General features: G+C 34.5%; 1 protein-coding gene across 2 annotated transcripts in view; it reads left to right on the forward strand.

The window, feature by feature from the left end:
- LOC136029730 (alpha-taxilin-like) overlaps positions 1-23,950 on the forward strand; it is a 44,364-nt gene that overhangs the window by 8,842 nt on the left and 11,572 nt on the right. For both annotated transcript variants that reach the window (XM_065708238.1, XM_065708244.1), the window contains exons 3-5: positions 11,298-11,444; positions 12,826-13,020; positions 22,445-22,573. In XM_065708238.1, the coding sequence (XP_065564310.1) occupies positions 11,298-11,444; positions 12,826-13,020; positions 22,445-22,573 (471 nt within the window). The remainder of the gene's footprint in view (positions 1-11,297; positions 11,445-12,825; positions 13,021-22,444; positions 22,574-23,950) is intronic.

Here is a 23,950-nt window from a genome sequence, read left to right on the forward strand (position 1 = left end):
TAACAATATAGCTATAAAATGTAATTCAGGCCATTTTGTCGGAGGTGACAAAAGCTATGAAATGTTCTTTATTGGTTAATACTCTTGTTTTTTTTTTTTTTTTTTTTTTTTTTACGCCACTTCGATGTAAAACCATCTGCTTCTCTAAAAAACACCAATTTATTTGTCTGATCAATATATTTGAAAATAATCGAAAATTTTCATGTGCAGGGCCTGAATACACTTGAAGGTCATGGATACAGCAATAGCTGAACCCTAGTTCAGAGAATACCACAGGCAATAGTAGCCATAATCTTAAAAACATGTCAAAAAGGCAGTATTTCTTAAGAAACTTGCCGTTAATTCTGATTCAGGAGTGATAGCTATGATTTAAATTCATCTTAATGGGGAAAGTTTATTGCAGAAGTAAATGTCTGGAAATTTTTTAAAAGAGCTGGAAATGCTGTAAGTCCCCCTTTTTCTATCTTATTTCTCCAGCACTAATAGAAGACTAAAATATCGTAGAGAGCTGTTTAATGTCATTTGAAAGCCAATGTTTACATTTATGTACTTTTTATAATTTGTTCATGACAACAGCATCATTAAATACTTTTTAGCCCCAATATGTGATTCTAGTGTCATTTCTTGAGTGTAAAGGTTTGAAATCATAATAGTTCTACTACTGAAATCTTCATTACTAAAAACCTTTAAATAGGTGTCTAATGCTCCCCTTCCTAGACACCTTTGCAAGCGGAAAAAAACGGTTTAAAAAAAAAAACTACCAAGTGAAAAAAATTCATTCAAATACAAAGCTGATTTGTTAATGATGCAAGTTATATAGCTTCAATTCAATACTAAAATTAGTTAAAAAAAATTGAAAATTATGAAAAATTGAAAGGCGTGCGTCATATGGTGACTGGTTTTGATGTTATGTAGAATACTTCGCCCGAAATTTCCAAATAAAAAGACAATTCAAACCTGCTTACAAGTGTAATAATTGCTGCCGTCACAATATTCTTTTAGGACTTTCAAAAAAAGTTTTTGAGCCTGTAAAGCCTTTCTTTCTTCACAATAGTTCTCACTTTCTCTTAAAATTCTTTTTTGCTAATGTGCATTCCTAGACTAGATACTACACCCTATAGTATCTATTAAATGAAAAAAAAAACTAGTTTTTTCAACTGTAAGTAAGGAGCGACATTAAAACTTAAAACGAACAGAAATTACTCCGTATATGAAATGGGTTGTCCCCTCTTCAACGTCTCGCTCTTTACGCTAAAGTTTGACTCTTGGCCACAATTCTACTTTTTAAAACAATTAAAAGCTTTAGCGTAAAGAGCGAGGCGTTGAAGATGGGACAACCCATTTCATATACGGAGTAATTTCTGTTCGTTTTAAGTTTTAACGTCGGTCCTTACTTACAGTTTATTATATTTACTACTTTGTTCAGCTCCGTTTTCCAATCCTAAAACAAGACAAAAGTCACTGCTAAACCGAAATTTAAAATTCCCTTTCAAAATAATAAAAAATTTTCATTAATGATAGATTGGATGATATAATGATTGGGCATCGATCTATAGGTGAATCGAAATAAACAGTTAAGAAATAATTTAAACCGTCTTCATCACACATCCCAGTGGGTATAACAACATTCACTCTTGTTCCTGGAAACTGGTAAGGGTCTAACCTTTGCGGTTTTTACGGAAAGTGTGGACCTCAGGCCGGATTGATGAATATGACATTACATTTTGGAAAGTTCCTCAGAACTCTTGCCTGGGCCCAAAAAGTGTGGTTTTTGCTTGTCCACGAGCCAGAGCCTATGGTGTGCGAAGTGAAGTGGAGTTATATAGCCTATGTCAGAGAGGAGCATCTGAAGTTGTGCAGCCAAGCTTTCGTTTCATCAAAGCATGTTTCTGCCTTCGAGTGGAAAGCTCCGTTCTAGCAGGCAAGCAGGCAGGCAACACTTTCATATTGAAGATGGACTAAAACTATAAGTGTTAAATATATGCGGCAGTTACCCAGTCCCACAGCCAATATATCGTTTTTGATTGATAAATAGAAAAATTTACAGAAAAATGTGGCATTTTCCCACGGGTCCAAAAGTGCTGCCATCTATCTTTTCAATCCATTTCTGTTCCTGGTTTCAACTGAGTTTATTGTTCGGTTTTTCGGACTTGGGATTGCGGTAGAGAAATGGTATCACATGTGCCTAATAAATTTTAAAAGTTCTCTCATTGCTAAACAAATTGGAGCTTATCCGTTGCTCCTTTCTAAGTGGTGACGTTAGAAATTTGGCCTACGGTAAAAAAAATCAACTTTTGAACTAAGACAGATAGAATTTTTTTTTTCCACGGCAATCGATAGCTCTTGATGAGCTGATCAAAGTATATGACATCCAGTGGTAAGACATGTAGGGGACTTGTAAGTAATAATCGACTGTTGGGCTACAATCATCTTTAGCGATGATGGGTTTGCAACTTTTGCTAGTTGATGTACCCATTTATTTGTTTCCGGTGAATTTGATGTCTATTACGAGAGAGGGACTTGTAAATAAGAATCTGTTCACTTTGGGCCAGAAATTTGTGCAAATTGGTGCACATTGTACCCGATCTCTTTAAATCTGACAGAATTAATTGTTTACGCCAGGGGTACAAACGATAACGTAAAACAATGAGGTAGTTTCGTAATAATTAGTGTCACCTATGGTATTTTAATCCTGAGAAGTTACGGATAGCTTTATAATACCAACTAGATTATATAAGATATTGTTCCAAGTTTTCATCCGTCACGATGTCTACGATTGAAAAGGATAAAGTTCAACTGGCTGCAAATTTAGTCCCTTCTTTCGATATTATTTTGTAGTTGTTGTTTTTTCAACGCTGAGGAATAGCCTTTGATTATGTGATTACTGATCGATAGCGAAGAAACAATACCAAAGTGTTGCTCTCGCAACACTTTAGCTGGCGAAGCCGGACAAAGGTTGCCGCAACACTTCACGTTGCCCGGGCAACGTAGGTCTAGTTTTCCCTGTATTCAAAACTTATTGTTTTTAAACTAATCACTAATGTTATAACATGAATACCTTTGTGTCATTGAATTAAATCCATTTCGTAATCAGAGTTTTGATCTAACGTGATCGGGTTGTTTGTATAGGACTGTTCGATTTGACCTTTGTTACCATTAATAATAATCAAAACTATTTATTAAGAAAGTATTTTCTTCATAAAATTCAAATTCTGAGATTTGTTGTAAGTAGTATTATAGTCATTTTGTTTAATAATTTTGTTTTTGAATAATGATTCGAGGAGGTCAACAGCTTTATTTCTCACTTCATCAAATATATTTCCAGCAGCTCTGCTACCAAGCATACCATATAAAGTTTCAATCATATCATTTGGTTGAGGGTATACAACATCAAAGTTATCTTTAATAGCTTTTAACGTTTTTTGTAGATTTTTACCAAGTGAGACTTTTTCTAATTCACTAGAGTTCACACCTTTCATCTTTCCTCTATATCTTTGATTAAGTTTTCCTGATTAATCTATAGCCTCTTTTGAATATTGAATATTTTTTAAATAAAAACTAGGCATTTCAAAACAGAATCCCTTTGGATCATAGTCCTTATTGATTCCTCTCAAAAGTTCTTCATCTATCCCAGAATTGATTTAGCAATGAAATTTGGCTCATTCGGGGGTAAAATAGCTTGACTTTAGTGAGCTTGATTGCTTGCTTTAAACTTGCTGCGTTGCTTAAAGATTGATCCAGTCGTTGTAATCGTCTTCTTAAATTAGTGTCATTTTCATGTAATTTATCAGTAATCATATTTGTATTTTTATCTTCTGCTTCAATCATTGGAGCACCAAACTTTTCAGCATAGTCACGAAATCCAGTTTCCTGTAATGCACGTTTTGAACAATATTTCTTTGTATTTTTCTGCTTTTCACTGTACTCGCTAATAATTTATTCAACTTTATAGGATCCATTTATAGTATGAAAGTTTTTATTGAATAACTTTCGAGAGTTCTTTTTCATAAAAACCACCAATAATGAGTTCATCTGTTTTATCCGATAGTTAACATGCGTTATAGGGGTTTTATGTTTCACTGCAGCTATTTGACTGCAGCTATTTACTTTCTGCATCGGTTTCAGAACTGTAAGTTCTCATTCTGTGATTGATATACTTAGCTTTAACGGAAAATCTATGGAATGTTTGAATTTTTATGTACGAAATTATTGTCAAATTTACCGAATCAGTTCCGCTTTGAGCCACCCTAGCCGAGTGGATGGCATGCTTAACTTGCAGTCCTATGGTCTTTGGGATGGATGTTCGATTCCCTGTGTCGCAAATCTTTTGGGTGGGGGATAGTGGTATGACTTTGCAGGCTCAACCGCTGTGGGTCTGGGGAGCTTATGGTTAAATAAACTCCTATATAACTTCTAAGCTGTAGATGCCAGATGAGGTGAAATTACGCCTGGTCTTTCTTCAAGTACAGGTAAATATTTTGAATTTTGGTTTATCTATTTTTCTCTGGTTCAACGTAGCATCACTGATAAAAATTTGGTAGTACCCGAGGGACTTGGAAATCGTAGTTTTCAGGCATGAGTAGTGTAAGATGGAATAAAGGGGCAAAACAATTTTTTCATTTTGGTGTCCTTGGTACTTAAAACACTTGTTATCATAAAAAAAACGCTGTTCAGTATTTTTTGACAGAGTGCAACTGGCAATAAAGCCTTCAAGAGGCTTGGGGAAGCCCCAGCCTCTTATTTGCGGTAACTTCTGTTTTTTTTTTTTTTTTTTATTTTATTTTTTTTTTTTTTTGGTTTTTTTTTTAGTTTGACTTCTTGTGTGAGTTAACTTCTGCCTTTTTTAAGTTTAAATTTTGAACTTTACTTTTCTTGGAAAAGCTTAATGTTTATTTTTTTTATATTTAATTACCAACTGTATTAATGTATTTACGAAACAGTTGTATTATTAAAAAGGCACTTGGCTGTTTATAGACCTCTCTATTTCTTACCATTTTGCTTGTTTGACTTGGTTGCTAAAGCTTTTATTAGCAAAGTGAATAAAATATGATCATTATTATTCCTTGAAGTTTCCCTGATTCAGCTCAGTATAAGTCAGTCAGTACAACACAAAAGCAAAATAGTACACCTTCATTAGAGAGCTGAAGTTATAACTGTTGGAAAATAACAAGCTTAAGAATTTCACTCATCGAAACGAAAAAAAGTAGTAAATAACATGATGGATTAAGAATTTCACTCACCAACATAACAAAAAAGTGGTTGGTAATATAAGAAATATAAGGATTTCACACTTCAGCGTAACAAAAAAAGTAATGAATAAGTAAAGACAAATCCACAAAACTAGAAAAAAGGTAATGCTGGACAAGTAGCATTATCAAAGCTAATATATATTTATATATATATATATATATATATATATATATATATATATATATATATATATATATATACATTTATATATATATATATATATATATATATATATATATATATATATATATATATATATATATATATATATATATATATATATATATATATATATATATATATATATATATAAATGTATATATATATATATATATATATATATATATATATATATATATATATATATATATATATATATATATATATATATATATATATATATATATATATATATATATATATATTGGTCTCGATAGCATTTGTCCAGATAACCTACGGTATGGCACTGACGTCCTGTTTGTACATATCTCCGTTATGTTCCAGATGTGTATCGATTGCACTATTGTCTTCGGATTGTTTTGTGCTGGTGTTCTGTCAAATATCCCCCAAAAAGGGAAAAATCAAAATCAGGATATAGAGGATATAGTCCAGGATATAGACACAGGATATAGACCAGTTGCCGTTTTTAGCGTTCTTAGAAGTTCTCAAGCTACTTCTCCCAGATATTTTTGGGGCTGTATAGATTGGTTTACCTTCTGTCCGGATTCCTCCGAAACCCAAGTGGTGCGCTTGTACATAGACTTATAAAGAAAGCTATTGTCACAGAACTTCAGGAGTATCAGGTATTCCTGAAATTAATTGAGTATGGTGTAAGTACTCATATCCTAGGACTTTTGTTTCGTGGTATTCGACCAGTTTTGTGATAGTTAGACTGAAAAAAAGTTAGACCGATCACCTGATCAGACCAATTAGATTTATTCGAGGCCTTTGGCCTTTCCCTATCCTGTTTAATACCCTAACATCCGAAATAACAAAAAATATTACTGGAGGATTCAGTATCTATCTATGCGACTTCGCTCTGCTTTTTATGTGACTACCTGCTGATATTAAGCTATAACTTTGCCTCTCTACAAGAGAATTAGGACCGCCAGAAAACTGGATACGGAACTATCTGTCTGAGAGTGCATGACGGAGTTCTTAATGACGGAGTTCTAGGAATTTTATCCCTCGGCAAGCAAGCAGCAAAACTGATGTTACATATGTGACTTTTGAACGAACGAGAATTGCCCCCAGAAAATCCATGAGGTCCTTGGGAATACGGTGTGGTTATGACATCAAAAGGTCTCGTTTACTAATGTTAGAGAAATTTACCAACAGCATTTGCTTTGATTACGGCAAACCTGTCTCTCTGAAATTTTGCTTGAATTAGCAGATCCTTGCAAAGCTTTTTTCAATGTTTGCTTTCCCTCATCTGCTTTATGTATCGTCGCTATGGGACCAGTTCGCCCAGACTGATAGATTAAAAGTCGGCTTTGTATAACGCAAATACTTCAAGTTTTTGCTTCTTTACCCGCTCTACGAAAGAAACACATTCGTTTTAAGATCTCAAATCAGAGTTAACCCAATAGTCCTTGTGCCATCTACTGAAAAAGGGTAGAAAAAAGGCTTTTCAAACATTGTTTGAGTTTGTGCCTGTACATCTGATCTATGAGCGCATAATTGTTATTTAAGAGTGCTTAGTTATTGTTTAATTTCTTCTTTTGCGTTCAAGTGTTTTTTGTTTTTCTTTTTCTTCTTTTGTATTACTCCGTTTTTCTTCTTTTTCTTGTATGAGCGGCTAAAATAAATTATTATTATTATATTTGCTTGAGATTTCCAGTACCTGCAATTTAATTGAAAACCTAAATTTTTCAGTGATGAGAGGAAATTCAACAGGCTTTAGAACGTATAAGAACCAAAGAAGTATCCTAGATCAACTTAGACTTCATGTGGAACTAGTTACTTGGCTTTTTTATGTTCAAATACCACATTGCAATGTTTGCATCTATTTTACGATTCAAGTCTAAAATATTCAAGAAAAAAAGTATTATTTATGATGAATATTTAAGTTTAATGTTTGATGTATCAAATTTTCAATTAAGGTAGACTCCTTCCGAGGGAGACTCGCGTTAGCGGACATAGTTATGTCATTTGCGAATAATATCGCAAGATAACGTTTTCTTCTGTATGTATCAGGGAAGATAATTAATATATGTAAAAATGATACCAGACCTGGTACAAAACCCCGTGGGACACGTATATAATCAAGGTTAAACATGCCTGACAAGTGGTTAACAACGTCCACAATAATCTATCAACCATAAAGATATTATGTTATTAGGTCTGGTCTTCTTCCTCGTAATCCTGCAATTTCCATTTTATTGGAAAGCATGTCGTGGTTTGGAGTGTCAAATCCTTTTTAATATGGCTGATACAAGGTAATTATTATCTAAGCAATCGTATAATCAAACAGTTCGTGGTAACGAATTGTAGTAAGGAGCGACCCGGCTCAATAGTAACCAAAGCTCTAAAAAATTGAATTTTGATATCAATAGCTACATCAAAAGAATCGCGTTTTAATGCTGATTTTAAATATATAAGTTTCATCAAGTTTAGTCATACGCATCAAAAGTTACGAGCCTGAGAAAATTTGCCTCATATTAGAAAATAGGGATAAACACCCCTTATAAGTCATACAATCTTCACGAAAATCACACCATCAGATTCAGCATATCAGAGAACCCTACTGTAGAAGTTTCAAGCTCCTATCTACAAAAATGTGGAATTTTGTATTTTTTGCCAGAAGAACAATCACGGGTGCGTGTTTATTTGTTTTTTTGTTTTTTTTTTCCAGGGGTCATCGTATCGACCAAGTGGTCCTAGAATGTCGCAAGAGGGCTCATTCCAACGGAAATGAAAAGTTCTAGTGCCCTTTTTAAGTGACCAAAAAAATGGAGGGCATCTAGGCCCCCTCCCACGCTCATTTTTTTTTCCCAAAGTCAACGGATAAAAATTTTGAGATAGCCGTTTTGTTCAGCATAGTTGAAAACCATAATAACTATGTCTTTGGGGATGACTTACTCCCCCACAATCCCTGGGGAAGGGCCTGCAAGTTACAAACTTTGAACAGTGTTTACATATAGTAATGGTTATTGGGAAGTGTACAGACGTTTTCAGGGGAATTTTATTTTGTTTGGGGGTGGGGCTGAGGAGAGGGGCCTATGTTGGAGGATCTTTCCTTGGAGGAATCTGTCATGGGGGAAGAAAAATTTAATGAAAAGGGCGCAGGATTCTCTAGCATTACTATAAGAAAACAATGAAAAATAAACATGGAAATGTTTTTTCAAATGAAAGGAAGAAGTAGCATTGAAACTTAAAACGAACAGAGATTATTACGCATATGAGGGGTTCTAAAAATACTTTAGCATAAAGAGCGAGGTATTTAGGAGGAGATAAATACCTCGCTCTTTATGCTATAGTATTTTTAGTAATTTCAACTATTTATTCTACGGCCTTTCTGATTCAGGGGTCATTCTTAAAGAATTGGGCGAAAACTTACGATTTAGTTAAAGAACGAGGGTACAAACCCCCTCATATACATAATACAAATTAAAGAATATAAAAGTTTGTTACGTAAGTTACTTCTTAAGTTACGTATATTTTTTACTAATAAAAAAATTCGTTTAAAATTAAAATTTATGGTTGCCTTTTTATGTAACCGAAAAATTGCATGGCAACTAGGCCTCCTTCCCCATCCCTTATTTCTCAAAATCGTGATCAAAACTAAGAGAAAGCCATTTAGCCAAAAAAGGAATTAATATGCAAATTTCATTTTAATAATTTATGTGTGGAGAGCCAAAATCAAACATGCTATAATTCAAAAACGTTCAGGAATTACATAAAAAAAACTAGTTTTTTCAACTGAAAGTAAGGAGCGACATTAAAACTTAAAACGAACAGAAATTACTTCGTATATGAGAGGGGCTGCTTCCTCATCAACGCCCCGCTCTTTACGCTAAAGTTTGACTCTTTCTCTCAACTCTTCTTTTTAAAACAGTAAAAAACTTTAGCGTAAAGAGCGAGACGTTGATGAGGAAGCAGCCCCTTTCATATACGAAGTAATTTCTGTTCGTTTTAAGTTTTAATGTCGCTCCTTACTTTCAGTTGAAAAAACTTGTTTTTTTATTTAATCCTAATAAAAGAGCTGTGACGGCTTGATCTGTCGAATCGCCCGCTCTAAATACAAACTGAAGTTTCGTAAAGAAATTTATTTTATCTAAATAAGAAGAAACTCTTACTTTAAAAATTTTTCTCGTAACTTTAGACACGGGTGACATAATTGTAGTTGGACGATGGTTATCTATGTAAGATTTATCTGATTCTTATGCAACAGTATTACAGATAAAATGTGCCATCTGCTAGGAACTCTTCCTGATCAAATACATGAGTTACTTATGCGAAGAAATAGTTACAGAATTATGCTTGCAATATTTTTTTTTTTTTTTAGCACAGTATTAGAAATTTCATCATGTTCTAATGAATTACCATTTTAAAAATAATTAATAACCTTTAGATTTTCTCGAAAAGTAACCATGTCAGAAATATGCTCGTATGTTATAAGACCAGTATACTCGTATGGTAAATTTTTTTTTTTAGACAACAGACACTCCAATACTTTAAAAGTAATCACTGAACATGGTAGTAATAGCTTGTCGCCCTCTAACTTCAGTATCTCAAAGGAATAGTACCTCAGGATGTGACATGCTTTTATTTTTATTCCAATCCTGTCAATACTTTGACGGAGAATATGAATATTGAATTTTTCATAATAAAATCTTCTTCTAAAATATCTCTCTAGGAAGGCCCATTAAATAAATCTTATAATTTTGTAGATATGTTGGATGGGACATTTAGTTCTAACTTTGTATAAACAATTTTTTTTTCGGTAATACATCTTAATAGTGCGGTATTTATCCAGGATTTTCTTGGAATTAGCTTCTTACTTATTCCATTACTTAACCTGACGAAACCAATCCATCGTGTTTTCATTTACAGCTTAATCAAATTTGTAATAATAGGTATAAACCATTCTCACTATCCTATTGTAGCACAGTGGATTGATGCTCAGCTTGGCAATACATAGCTCAGGGCTCGATTTACGCCGGAGCAAGCTTACTCCTTGTCTCTGTAGAAAGACCCAACAACTGGAACGTCGATTCGACGCCGCCCTATGTGCCAGCAATGACTCCGGAGGACCTTTATCTTTTATTCTCAATAACTACAGTACTCCCAGTATCTTCATACTCCTCTTTTGAAATTCTTAGATTTTTATGGGAAAGTCTCAATACCATGTTTAGTTTTTACCCCTATTCGGAAACCAATCGTAAAATCTGACATAATTACTGGATGGTCAGATGAATCATCGGGAGTAACAGTCGTAGTGACAGAGCTAAAAGCTGAATAACCAATTGAATATTAGCGAAACTGGCCTGTCAACTATTTTAGTCGGCACAAAACATGCAGTGTCTGAACCGTGTAATGTATCGCATTCTTAAAACTCTAGAACATTCCTTAATGTATCGCATTCTTAAAACTCTAGAACATTCCTATCAGTTCTGAAAGGTTCTGTACATTGAAGTTTCATGAACCCAATACTTAAGTCACCCATTAGTAAAAATAAAAATAAAAAATAATTATTTTGCTTCAGATACAAGTAAATCTACTTGAAGTGAATTCTTATTCGAAAGTAGACAAGTCCTCGGGTGTGTTTTCCTTCTTTGGAGGAGGGGCCTCTCTGCCACCCTCTTTCCTTTTTATTTTAAATTGACCAGGGGTCTTTCCGGGGGGTGGGTTCTCAGCCTTCCCGTTTACCTGCTCATTCAAGTAGACAATTAATAATGCATATGAAAGAATATCCGGAAAAACTGCCAGAGTTTACAAGAAATACGAGGTGATCCTTCTGGTTCTAACTTTCAGGAAAAGCGTACATGAAAGAAAGCATCATTGTAACGTTTAGTATAGCTCAAAATTGTCCTTTCTTGTTCTAGATCAAAGTTAAGACACTGGAAAAAAGTCAGCAAACACTATTAAGAGACAAAGAAAATCTACAAGCAGAGCACAGCAAAGCAGTCTTGTCGAGGAGTAGAATGGAGTCACTCTGCAGAGAATTACAGAGACAAAACAAGGCTGTTAAGGCAAGGGACATTTTCATTTTTGAATCGGTTTGTTTGTTCTGTAACTTGCAATGGTAACAAGCTAATGAATAATTTTAAAAAGATGCCAATTTGCTTTCCTTAACATTGAAAGATGTTTTTTTTTAGAAATAATTACATGGCAATAAGAAAAAGGTGAAACAAGATGCACGTACGGCTATTTTAGTTGGGGGGGGGGGGGTTGGTGGGACGTGTATTTGATGAAGTAGCTGATATAAGGTATTTTGTGTATAAACTATTGGAAATTACTGTAAATTGCAGTTTTATATTTTTTAAGGAGCCGGGACGGGTAACTATCCAGATTTTTTTCGTTTTAAACACATTCCTTTCAATTGTATGGACAAGCTACGAGCAATTACATTTTAATATTAAAAATGTCTAAATACTGCTTCAACTAACTAAACAGATTGCTTCAATAATTCATCATTATTCTTTTCAAAAGTCTTATTTAGGGGTTAATTTTATATAATTGTGAATTAAATAATCAGGAGGAAAAGTTTTGAAAAAAGTTTGATATTTTAGAACACCAAGATTCAATTGAAAGTCACAAATGAAATTACCCCGAGAAGCTTTTTTCCCCTGTAATCTTGGTTAGAATTGTAATTTTCTGTTTTTCATTAACGATGTTTTCACAATCATAAAATACAGTGTTCGAAATACTCTTCTCAGGGGCACCACTTAGTAGCGATGGGGGAATTTCTACATTTCTACATGAATTTCTACATTTAGGACAAACTATTGATTAAGCCTGAGTAAAGCCAGTTTTGTAGGTCGCAAAGAATAAAGTCGTAGTAACGACTGTATATGCAGTAAGTATAAATACCAATAAAGTTCCTTATCTCTGAGGGATTTCATGCCACTTAGGGTATGATAGAATTATATGGGGAAGCTGAGCTGACAGGATGGTCTTTTTTTGCCTGATGTGTGGTAAATTTCTATATGGGGTATTTTTGGTCATTTGGCTATTGGAAATTAAAGCAGAAATTGTTTTGTTTAAATATAGATGAATGGGACTGGATGATAAAAATCACGTAGAATGTTTCTGATATTGAAATTATGGTTGGCAAGTGCGTTTGTTTCAGGGTTTGACACTGCTGGCAGTTCCTAACTTGCCGGTAAACTGATTTTTCTTGTGTTGCTGCATTTTTTTTCTTTCATTTACTTTTGAAATGGTTATGATGATTTTCACTTTTGTTTCTTGTCTGAAATTTTTTTTCACCAATATTGATTTGTATGCATATTTTGTAAACTATGGCCCTTGACACTTTCGTGTTCTAAACAATACTATGCTTGAAGCGTGTAAAAATAGCAAATACTGTTTCATAAATTTAGTCAATTTAATGTTGTACTCTCATGTGGATAGGAGGAGAGTTTATCTCGAGCTCGTGAAGAAGAGGAGCGTCGCAAGGAAGTGTCGAATAAGTTCCAGAGCACTTTGAATGAAGTCACTGCAATGCTCCAGCAAAACAATGAAAGAAATACAAAGCTACGCGAAGAGAATTCTGACATGGCTGCCAAGCTGAAACTTCTCTGTGATCAGTATGCTGTTCGTGAACAGGTTTGAAAATTTTTAAGACTATTTGAATTCTCTCCTAGATTAATGTGTAGCTTTAATGTGTATATAATATATTGATTCGCTTATACACAATTATTGCTCGTTTAATTAATTTAAAAAAAAGGCATATAACTCTAAGAATAAGATATTTTATTAGCAGTTGTCAATACATCTTTCCACAGAGCATTATTTGTTCGTCGTTCATTTTCAAGTGGAAATAGAACATTTAAGCTACGTTGTCTTTTAACACAAGGAAATGCCACGTACAACGTACCATGATTAAAAATTGGAGTAGGGAGGTCGACGCCAACAAATTCGGAAGTTAGGCCTTGCGATTTGTGTACTGTCTTTGCAAATGCAGATTGAAATAGAAATTAATGTCACTGAACAGTGCTCGAGAAGCGTGAACTTCGTTTCCTAATTCCCCCCCCCCCTAAGTGTATTCGCCACAATTAGGTTGTTACATAAATTAGTAACAATAAGACGAGTTCTATTGTACATTCCTTATGAAATATCTAAGTTACACAAAAGTATAGCTGTAGTATTTTTCCTTATTTTAAGTCATGGGTTGGTAATTATGCAGTATCAATTTAATTCAGGAGTTCTGGAGTGAATTCAATTCCTCCTTCCTCTTTGTCTTTTACAGAACCATGACTTTTATAAGATTTGTATTGTTCCTAGGGGCTGATTGACAATTTTCACATTTATTTTACTATCTTCTTTGTTGAACGAAGCTAGAGTAACGTGATCCTTCATTAAATTGAAATTTTGACTTGCCAGACATTCTCCAAGTAATTCCTCAATCAAATACCACGTAGAAATTGTATCTTTTGGTAGTTCGATTTCATGGAAGTCATTTTTGGGAAGATCTCCATTTCACAGGTCCAGGATGTATTTAGCAAATGTTCAGGATCGACCTGTATTTTTTTCTAAGGAAAAATGTTTGGAATACTTCCAAAGATGAATTTTAATTGACATTTCAAGTGTTTCACTTCGGTTGCTTTGGAGTTGAACTGGAAAACATTGTCGAAATCCCCTCCAGCAAATAAAATTTGTCCTCCAAATGGCAAGTTTGGATTTGCAATGGATAGCAACAACAGCTCCATATTTTGTCAGTCATACTTGGGTAATATCAGTGCTTTGTCAAGTAGGAAAACTTCCACTTGAGCTAATTCTAAGCTCTGTTTGAATAGAATAGAAGTACTTTATTATCAAGCAAACTCTCACAACATAAAACTGCGAACTTGTTGCCTTCAGTCAGCTAGCCTACATAAGTATATAAGTGAGATATTTAAACATTGCCTACAACGATGGCCTCCAAACGGCCTGTAAAATACAGCGAGTACAATGAATAAAATGAAAAAAAATGGGGATATAAGTAAAAACATAAGTACATCATAAAGAAACATACATAGATGAATCCAACTTGCCTGTAAGATAAAAATGAAACAACAAAACTGACACATTAACAATATAAATGACACGTTAACGTGATGCGTTACAAATTTCATTTATTTATGATTTCAACAAACGCTGGCACAAAGCTCTTTATGTAGCGCTCAGTTTTTATGGCACTTGGTATTAACCAAGTGACATATAGCAATCGCAAATTCTGTCGGTCTGTCTGTCTGTCGGTCCCGGTTTTGCTACTTTAGGCACTTCCAGGTAAGCTAGGACGATGAAATTTGGCAAGCATATCAGGGACCGGACCAGATTAAATTAGAAATAGTCATTTTCCCGATTTGACCATCTGGGGGGAGTGGGGGGCCACTCCCCCCCAGATAGAAAAAATAGAAAAAAATGAAGTATTTTTAACTTACGAAGGAGTGGTTGGATCCTAATGAAATTTGATGTTTGGAAGGATATGGTGTCTCAGAGCTCTTATTCTAAATCATGACCAGATCCGATGACATTGGGGGGGCTGGAGGGGGGGGGGACCTAAAATCTGGGAAAACGCTTAGAGTGAAGGGATCAGGATGAAACTTGGTGGGAAAAATAAGCAGAATACCTAGATACGTTATTGACATAACCGGAACAGATTTGCTCTGTTGGGGGGGGGGGGGAATTCTGAAAAATTAGAAAAAATGAGGTATTTTTAACTTACGAAGGAGTGATAGGATCTTTATGAAATTTGAAGTTTGGAAGGATATTGTGTCTCAGCGCTCTTATTTTAAATCCCGACTGGATCCTGTGACTTTGGGGGGGATTGAGAGGGGGACCTAAAATCTTGGAAAACGCTTAGAGCTGAGGGATCAGGATGAAACTTGGTGGGAAAAATAAGCACAAGTCCTAGATACGTGATTGACATAGCCGGAACGGATTCGCTCTCTTTGGGGGAGTGGGGGGAGGGTTAATTCTGAAAAATTAGAAAAATGAGGTATTTTTAACTTACGAAGGAGTGATCGGATCTTGATGAAATTTGATGTTTGGAAGGATATCATGTCTCAGAGTTCTTAAATTAAATATCGACCTTATCTGGTGAAGGGGAAGTTGGGGGGGGGAGGTGGAACCTAAAATCTTGGAAAATGCTTACAGTGGAGGGATCGGGATGAAACTTGGCGGGAAAAATAAGCACAAGTCTTAGATACGGGATTGACATAACCGGAACGGATCTGCTGTCTTTGGGGGAGCTGGGGGGGGAGGGTTAATTCAAAAATTAGAAAAAATTAGGTATTTTTAACTTGCGAAAGAGTGATCATATCTTAATGAAAAATCATATTTAGAAGGACCTCCAAACTCAGATCTCTTATTTTTTATCCCAAACAGATCCAGTGTCATTAGGGGGGGGGGGCGAAAATCATCGAAAACGCTTATAGCGGAGAGATCAGGATGAAACTTGGTAGACAGAATAAGCACAAGTCCAAGATAGGTGACTGACATAAACGGACCGGATCCGCTATCTTTGGCGTAGTTAGGTGGTGGGGTTCAGTGCTTTGGTGAATTTGGTGCTTCTGGACGTGCTAAGACGATGGAAATTGGTAGTCTTGTCAGGGAGCTGTACAAATTGACTTGATAAAGTCGTTTTCCCCGATTCGAACATCTGGGGGGCTGAAGGGAGAGGAAAAATTAGAAAGATTGAGGTATTTTTAACTTGCGAGTGGGTGATCGGATCTTAATGAATTTTGATATTTAGCTTGACCTCGTGACTCAGAGCTCTTATTTTAAATCCCGACCGACATTAAGCCTCTGATTTTCCTTTTAAAGCAATCTATTGATTCTTAGAATTTTGCTAGAGCTCATACCATATGAGCTCTTAGCTCTTGGCTCTTCCGACTTCGTCACAAGTGCCATATGAGCTTTTAGTTCTTGTTGCATTAATAGGATTAGAACTGGGATTTTTCTGTGCTTTTGATCGAGGTAATAATGGGCTGGGAGTATAAGTTGGAAGCGTGGATTACAACGCAGATTATTTCCGAAACTGGTACAAAGAGTAACACGTCGGGCTACCAAGGTAGGGAGGTAAAATTCCTGGACGGGAAGAATTTAAGGCACTTTGCCCTGACTGTAAATAGTTCTCAAGGTTCTCTTCTGGATAATTTCTAGTCTATTGGCCTGATCCACCGTAAGACCAAAATGCCACACCGGGCAAGCATACTCAAGCTGTGGACGGATAAAAAATGTATAAAGGCGGAGGATATGTGCTTTTGGGCACGAAAATTTAGCAAATAGCTTAAGGAGAAACAGAGACGTACTAGCCTGTTTAAAAATAGAACAAATGTGGGCATCTCACTTCAAATACGCTAGTCAGTGTGACCCCTAAGAGTTTAGTTTTTGCTATAATTATTTCATTAGGTATTGGGGCTATAAATGATGGCTTTGATTTAAGAAAACTAAAGTTCATAATATGAGATTTATGGGAGTTCACTTTAATTTTTGACTGGGCTGCTTCACTTGCAACTTCTTTGAGAATTTCCATCACACTGCTCTTAATATTTCTTCTGCACTTTTCGAGCAATGATATGTCATCCACAAACTTCCATCGATTGGCTTGTTCATTAGCAAGATTGTTTTCATTACCAAAAATAGTAAAGGACCTAAAAGCGTACCCTGTGGAACTCCGCAAGAAATACGGAGTGAATCAGAATAAACATTTTTATACTTAACAACTTGACTCCTATTTGACAGAAGAGATGCAATAATATTGACTAGAAAATGGGGGATATTAAATTCATTCAACAATTTTCCAACTAAAACATTATGACTAACTAGATCAAAAGCCTTTTGGAGGTCAATTAAAAGGAGACTGACCAGGTAATGTGTTGTTGATAAACCGTTCATGTTTCCGAATTGTTGTTCATCAATAAGTACAAGGATCGTGTTTTTAAGCCAATCTGCTGCGAAACTCTCATACAGTTTAGAGAATACTGGTGTTAAGGTAAATGGCTGAACTCCATAAAAATCTAATCCAACACCTTTCTTCTGTATGGGTGTAATTTATCCTTTTTTCTAGCATTTAGGAAATGAACCACTTCTAGTTATTGTACAAAAAATATGTGATAGAGGTTTTGATAACTTATCAGGAAATGCTTTTACTAAATCAATTGGAATTTGAAGGGGGCATATTGAAGTTCTATTTAGCTTACGTATTTTCGCCTCAACATCAACAGGTTGTACTGCAAAGATATCCTGGTCTGGTGCTGTGGGTGGGGGAATATGACATGGGTAAGCTGGAAGAATTTGTACAATATCCAGGTCTTATGCTGGGAATTGACCTGAGGAAAGTGGAACTTCCAAGTCAGAGGTCTTGTATGTTGGTAGTCCAAATGGCAAAAAAGTCGATGCTATCTCTGTACAATCCACACATTTTACTTCACAACACAAAATATGATACAAGGTCTTATAAACGAAGGTTTTACCGGCACCGCGTTACCCATCAACGAAAAAGCATTTTTTTCACAACATAATTAGGATCATTGACAGCCTGTAGAATATTATCTAGAATTTGAAGCTGTTTTCCTTATAGAGGCTGACACACACTACCTCCAGTAACAGCTGACTCCCTAGAATTTAGAAATTCCAGGGGTCGCACATTGGTCCCTAATACCTTAATGGTCCCTAAAGTCACAGCGGTCTTTAAAAAAGTCCCTAAATTCCTAATTTTCACTGTGTCAGCTAGCCAACACATTACCATAGACATTATCTTTTTGGTTTGCAGTATTTCGTTGCCATTTGATAGGTTCGCTACTGCCCCTGTCATTTTTTTTCATGGTGTGAAGTAAGTTGTTAGTTGGCAGTTTATGTCTTGATTCGGAAATTTGAAATGTATTGTAACATGTGTTCTGGAATGTGCTGAATTTAGCAAAAGCCTTTTTAGGTGTGTACATTGGAATTTGGATTAAAATGTTACAGACCATGTTATTATTATATAGGAAAATTGGTTTTTGTATGTTAGAGTGCATTCATTTCAAGTTACACTAACTTGCTGTAGTCCTATCGGCCAAGTCAGGAACACAAGATTTTTTCTATCTTCAGTCTCCTTTAATATGGCGGTAATTCAAAATGAATTGTCACTAATCAAGTGAGACAATTATTCTGTTCTCTATCTTCTAAAAGATGCCAGAGTGTCACTTAAGCCTAGTTTTTTTCAGTCTTGTCCTCGCTCTTATCACACTCCCTTCATCTTATTAATGTTTTCTTCGTCAGTCTTGTCATACTAACTGTGGCTTGTTTTTTTTTTCATCTTGTCCGCTGAAATTAGTATCGTTCTTTTCTGACAAGACTGTCTATTCTGTGACTTGATAGTCAGTGTAGTTTGGCCGTCAGTTTCCTTGTCCTGTTGTCCCAGTGACAAGAATGAAAAAAAAAACCTCTAGAAGTAACGAGGCTGGACAAGAACGTCAAGACTAGATGCAAAAAAATGATAGGGTGGTAATTCAAAATTGAATAAGTCAAGCAAGATTATGATTTCAATTTCACTTGAGTAAGTGATGATTCAATTTTCAATTACTACCATACTAAATGAAACTCTGGCATCTTTTAAAGGATAGAAATGAAAATCATAATCTCACTTGACTTAGTGATAATTCATTTTGAATTACCGCCATATTAAAGGAGATTCTGGCATCTTTTTGAAGATGGAAAAAATGTTGTGTTTCTGACTGTATCAGCCTACCTCTCTGCGAAGGGTAGGCCATAAAACACAGTTAGGATGTGTAGTCTATTTGTATCTCAAGATACTGAAGATTATATATCTTGGTAGAAAGCCTGCTGGAGTTGATGTGTTATGGGCATTTGATTGATTGCCAGCATTCTCAACATATTCATCTGTGTATTTATTTGTTTAATTTGGAATATTATTTTGTTCTATAATAAGATAGCGAAAAACTAAGCATACTATTTTGTTCAGAATTCAATACTGCATCCAAAGACAGTCATTTATTGCAGAAATTTCTTTCTAAAATTTAGAAAATTCATCACTTGCGGGATTCTGTATTTCCTCTGGATTCTATAAATCAAGGTCTTCGGGGAGACGAAGGGATTCAGGGCTGGCCTCTGGGTTTTGGGTGGGCCACCTTGACCCCGAATCCCAAGCCAGCTGAAAACTAAACCAGAACTAGGTTTTTCATATTCTAGAATCTGGGAATTCCAGAAGTTTCTAAATTTCTGTAAGAAATGATTGTTTTGTTAATAAGACAGAGGAATAAATTCTGAATCAAATGCTATATTTATTTCTCAGCTATCTCATTTTGGTCCTATTTTCTTACACGCAGGATTGTTGAACCGTCTATAATCGATACCATCTAGTACAGTGAAAATGAGCTGCACGTTTAGAGGATGTTGTTCAAGTGAAGAAACTCGTTAATTTACATCATCCTTCACTTATCGCACTTTCATGTGACCTTTTACAAAATTGTTTGTGTTTCGCAATATTTTTTACAAGAGATCCGTAGGGTATGAGAGATCCCGTAATTTAAAGGATGTAAAAGGCATTCTTCTACAGCTTCGTCGAGGTCTAAAAAGTACGTTTAGCCATGTGAAGGTGGTTCAAATTTACCTTCACTGGTTTGTGATCGATGTGCCACTACATTGATTTTGTGATAAATTTGTCCAGCTACTTTAAATCTAAAACCTTTACGACTATTGATGGTTCTATCATCGCTTCTGTTAAATTGTGAAGCTAGAGTGAAACATGACTGCAAGTTTTGGGTTCACTTGTGGAACCCTTTAGAGCTCAAGTTACGTCTTTAAAAATAACAAACCAATTCATTCGGAAATTGTGAAATTTACAATGCCATTCGACCATGCAAGCAGCAACCTCCAAATAAATTGATAATTTATATGACTTCATTTATGGCTGTGACATTTGTAAGGATTTTCAAACTAGTACGTGACGTACATTACAGTACTGATGTATATAAATATGACGTTACTCATGTTAATTTTTTTTTTTAATTAAGGCTCTTTGTGAATTTTCCTAAACTTATGATCTATGTAGATTGTTTTTTCTGGCCAGTAAATCCCAGGATGGCAATTTTCCCCCAAAATGTATATATATATATATATATATATATATATATATATATATATATATATATATATATATATATATATATATATAACAGTTCAACTTTAATATGGAAAATTTCCCATACAAAGATCAAAAGAAATCACTTCAGGAAAAGACATGACTAAACAGAAAAAAAAATCACAAAAACTAACGATAAATATGTTCTTGTTGTAACCCCCGTTAGACTTCATCACCTCCCAGTTTTTGTTCAATCTCTAAATTTTTAATAAATATATTTCCTCTTTTCATAGCCTCTAGTTCATTTGTTCTCTTTTTCTTTTTGCTGTTGCGGTCGCTTTTTCTAATTATATTCCTGTGTTCAATATCCCTTGTTTCCGCTTTTAGTGCAACACGAATTTATCTGAGTACGCAGCAAGAGGTGCACCCTTTTTAAACGAATAGTATCACACTGCTTTTACTTTTTAGATTAAGATAGTATGAAGGACATTTCTCTTCCTTTTTCTCCCCGAAGGGTGGCAAAGTATATTTAAAATACTACAAGTAACTTAGTGAAAGTTCTCATTTTATTTGTAATTTTTCTAGCTAAGCCATTAAATTAAATTTATCTTTTTTGTCTATTCTTCTGTGTCTGCTTTAACTAATTCTTTATTGTTGATTCTTTTATGTATATTAGTTTAATACTAGAAATATTAGTAGACATAAAAATATATTTAATTTGAATGCTTAAGAGTAGATGCACACAGGGTGAACTTTAAAGAACAGACAACTGAAAAAAATATATTCTCTTTTTTTACTTTTATTAAGGAGTTTTTTATATGTTTTAATAAGTTGTTTGATATAAGAAGTGTTTTTAGTGACCCAAAAAAGCAAAAACATTTTTGTCATTTAAAAATATTCATGCCCATACGATTTCTCTTTATGAGAAAAAAGGACAGGGTTTGAAATTACAATAAAAAAAACTTCTAACTGTATAGAGAAAAAAAATGTTAGGAGAAAACAAATTGAACCATTCAATAGAAACTTTTTTTAGTTTCTAACGGTTGGTCCAATTGAAGCTAAATGAGGAGTGCTGTAAGTCTAACTTTTTCTTAAAAAAATCACATAACTTCTTTTGAAATACTTAGGCTATTATTTTTATTTGCTTGACTATTGAAAGTTAGTATGACTGATTATTCGTCAATACATTTTCGCAAAGTCTATTATAAATGAAACTGAGTTTCCCTTCAATATGAAGAAGAAAATTATAGGAGTATTGTAAAATATGAAAATTATGCCAAGGATAATTTCCTTGTTTAAGGAAACTTCTATATAGAGTGATCTTGCAAAACATATTTTGGGAGTTTCACCTTATTTTCTTATTCTCAAAAACTTTGAATATATCGGTAGTTTTTTTCCCGACTAGCTATTTAGTGTCCACTTTCCTGTTCGAGGAGAGTTGTGACGGTGTACTTTCTGCTTTTAAATTATTCTTGCTCAATATTGAATTTTTGAGATTGCTTTTACATGTTTATTTTTTTTTTATGGATATTTAGGTTTTGGTGATGGCAGTAAATTTTATGTCACTGGGCTAATTACTTTTTTCTTCCCTCGACTAATCAATTGAAACTATGTGAATATTTGGTTGTTAAACATTACCGAGGTTACAGACGGTTCTAAACTGGATAATTATTTCCTTATAGCCTAATTGAACTTCCGAAAATTAAGGTTTTTTCTTATTTGTTGTTATTTAATGTCTATAACTAGCCTTTGCATGTGATACTAGCTAAAATCTGAGTTGCCTGGCCTAGAACTGCTTATAAATTTCTATCATTCAAAGTAAAGGCGGGCAATTTTTAATATGCTCTTATTCGGATTGGTTAGATCTTTTGCAAACTTCCAGGCTTTTAAACGTTGGCTTTTTAACCAAAATTGTAAGCAAATCCTGCATTATATACTGACATGTTTATATGTTTTATTAAGCAAGTTGAAAAATTGGCAAAGGAGTATGATCTGGAACGAAACTTGAGCTCCGCCAGGGTGGCCAAACTTAGGATGGAAGTTGCAGATGAAAAGGAAACTATGCTACGAGAAAAGCAAACCCTTCTTTTAGTAAGTGAATTGAATATTATCAATCCATAAAATTCTATATTTCTAGAAACTTTGTCCCCTAGTATCTCTCAAATTAACTTAGTATAGTAAGAATTTTTCTTTGAAATTGCTTATTTTTTTGAAACAAAGGCTCGCTCGATCTGCTTGACAACAGTAACTTGTGGAATGTTCGGTTTTTTCTCCGCTAAATTTGCAGCTTAAGTGTCAAAGTAGAGTTGTGAATTTTTCGCAAACAATCTTATAACCGAATGAACTCTTTGAAATTTTAAAAATTAAATAAACAGACGAAAGTAAGTTGGATGTTATGATAACAACTGTGTGAGGGACGAAAACCCACAGTGCCGACTGAGCTAAGTGAGGCTACGTTGTGAAACCAAAGGCCGGAGCTGCAACGAAAAGAAGTATAAGTAAGTCGGTTTGGAGCCTGAGCCGCAGCTACAGTGGTGTGCAACCATCTACTTCTTTAAAGTTTCTAATGACATTCAAATATGACTAAAATACTACTTGAAATTGCCACAGGAGTTTACAAAAAGTCCATTAACTAGTATAAGAGTTCCAAGGATAGCGCTTAGTGTAACTAAATCTTGCAATAGATGATAGTTTTTGTCGACTGTAGTAGCTTTTGGCAGGCCTGCAAGCCAAAGATAGGATTTGGGCTCGATTTCTGACAGGCAAGCCAGAAATCACTCAAGACTGTCAAGTCAACAGTGTGGTAACTTACGCATTATAAGAGATTTCTAAATCAAAAGTTCCTAATTAAATGTTTACATCTTTCCGGGATCTTTTTTTGGCAAAGATAATTTATTTTTGATTTGAGTTTTATAAAAAAAATCGATTGATAGACTTAGGTTTGCTGCCAAGTAGCAAAGGGGTAAACTACCATATAACTTCTCATAGGCCATGATTTGAAACTAAAGGGCCTCCGAATCCTGGCACTTAAAAATATTCATCAATATTCTCCTTTTTTCGTCAAAAAAATTGTGTATTCGTTAAGTATTGTAAAATATTTCAAAATTACATTGGACTCTCTCTTATGTAAACAAGTGGGTTTGTATTCAGGAGGCCTTTGGGCCTAAAGCCCCTCTTAAAATCATTTAGCTGACAATTTTCACATGTACTCAATATAATTCATATATTCTTCCTTTTTTCCTTTTTTGTTTGATTCAAGTCTTGTGATTATATATATTGTATTAAGTTCTTTATATATTTGAGAAAGAGACAATTTATCAGGAACAAAGTTTTTATCTAATTTTAATATCGAAATCTATTATTCATGTTGGTTTTCAATATATGAAGCTTTTGTTCTTTTATTTATTTATTTATTTAGTTTACCTTTTAATCTAAGTAATTTTCCTCCTAAATTACTGAGATTTGCGA

Source organism: Artemia franciscana, chromosome 1 (genome assembly GCF_032884065.1).
Source record: "Artemia franciscana chromosome 1, ASM3288406v1, whole genome shotgun sequence".
Classification (NCBI taxonomy): Eukaryota; Metazoa; Arthropoda; class Branchiopoda; order Anostraca; family Artemiidae; genus Artemia; species Artemia franciscana.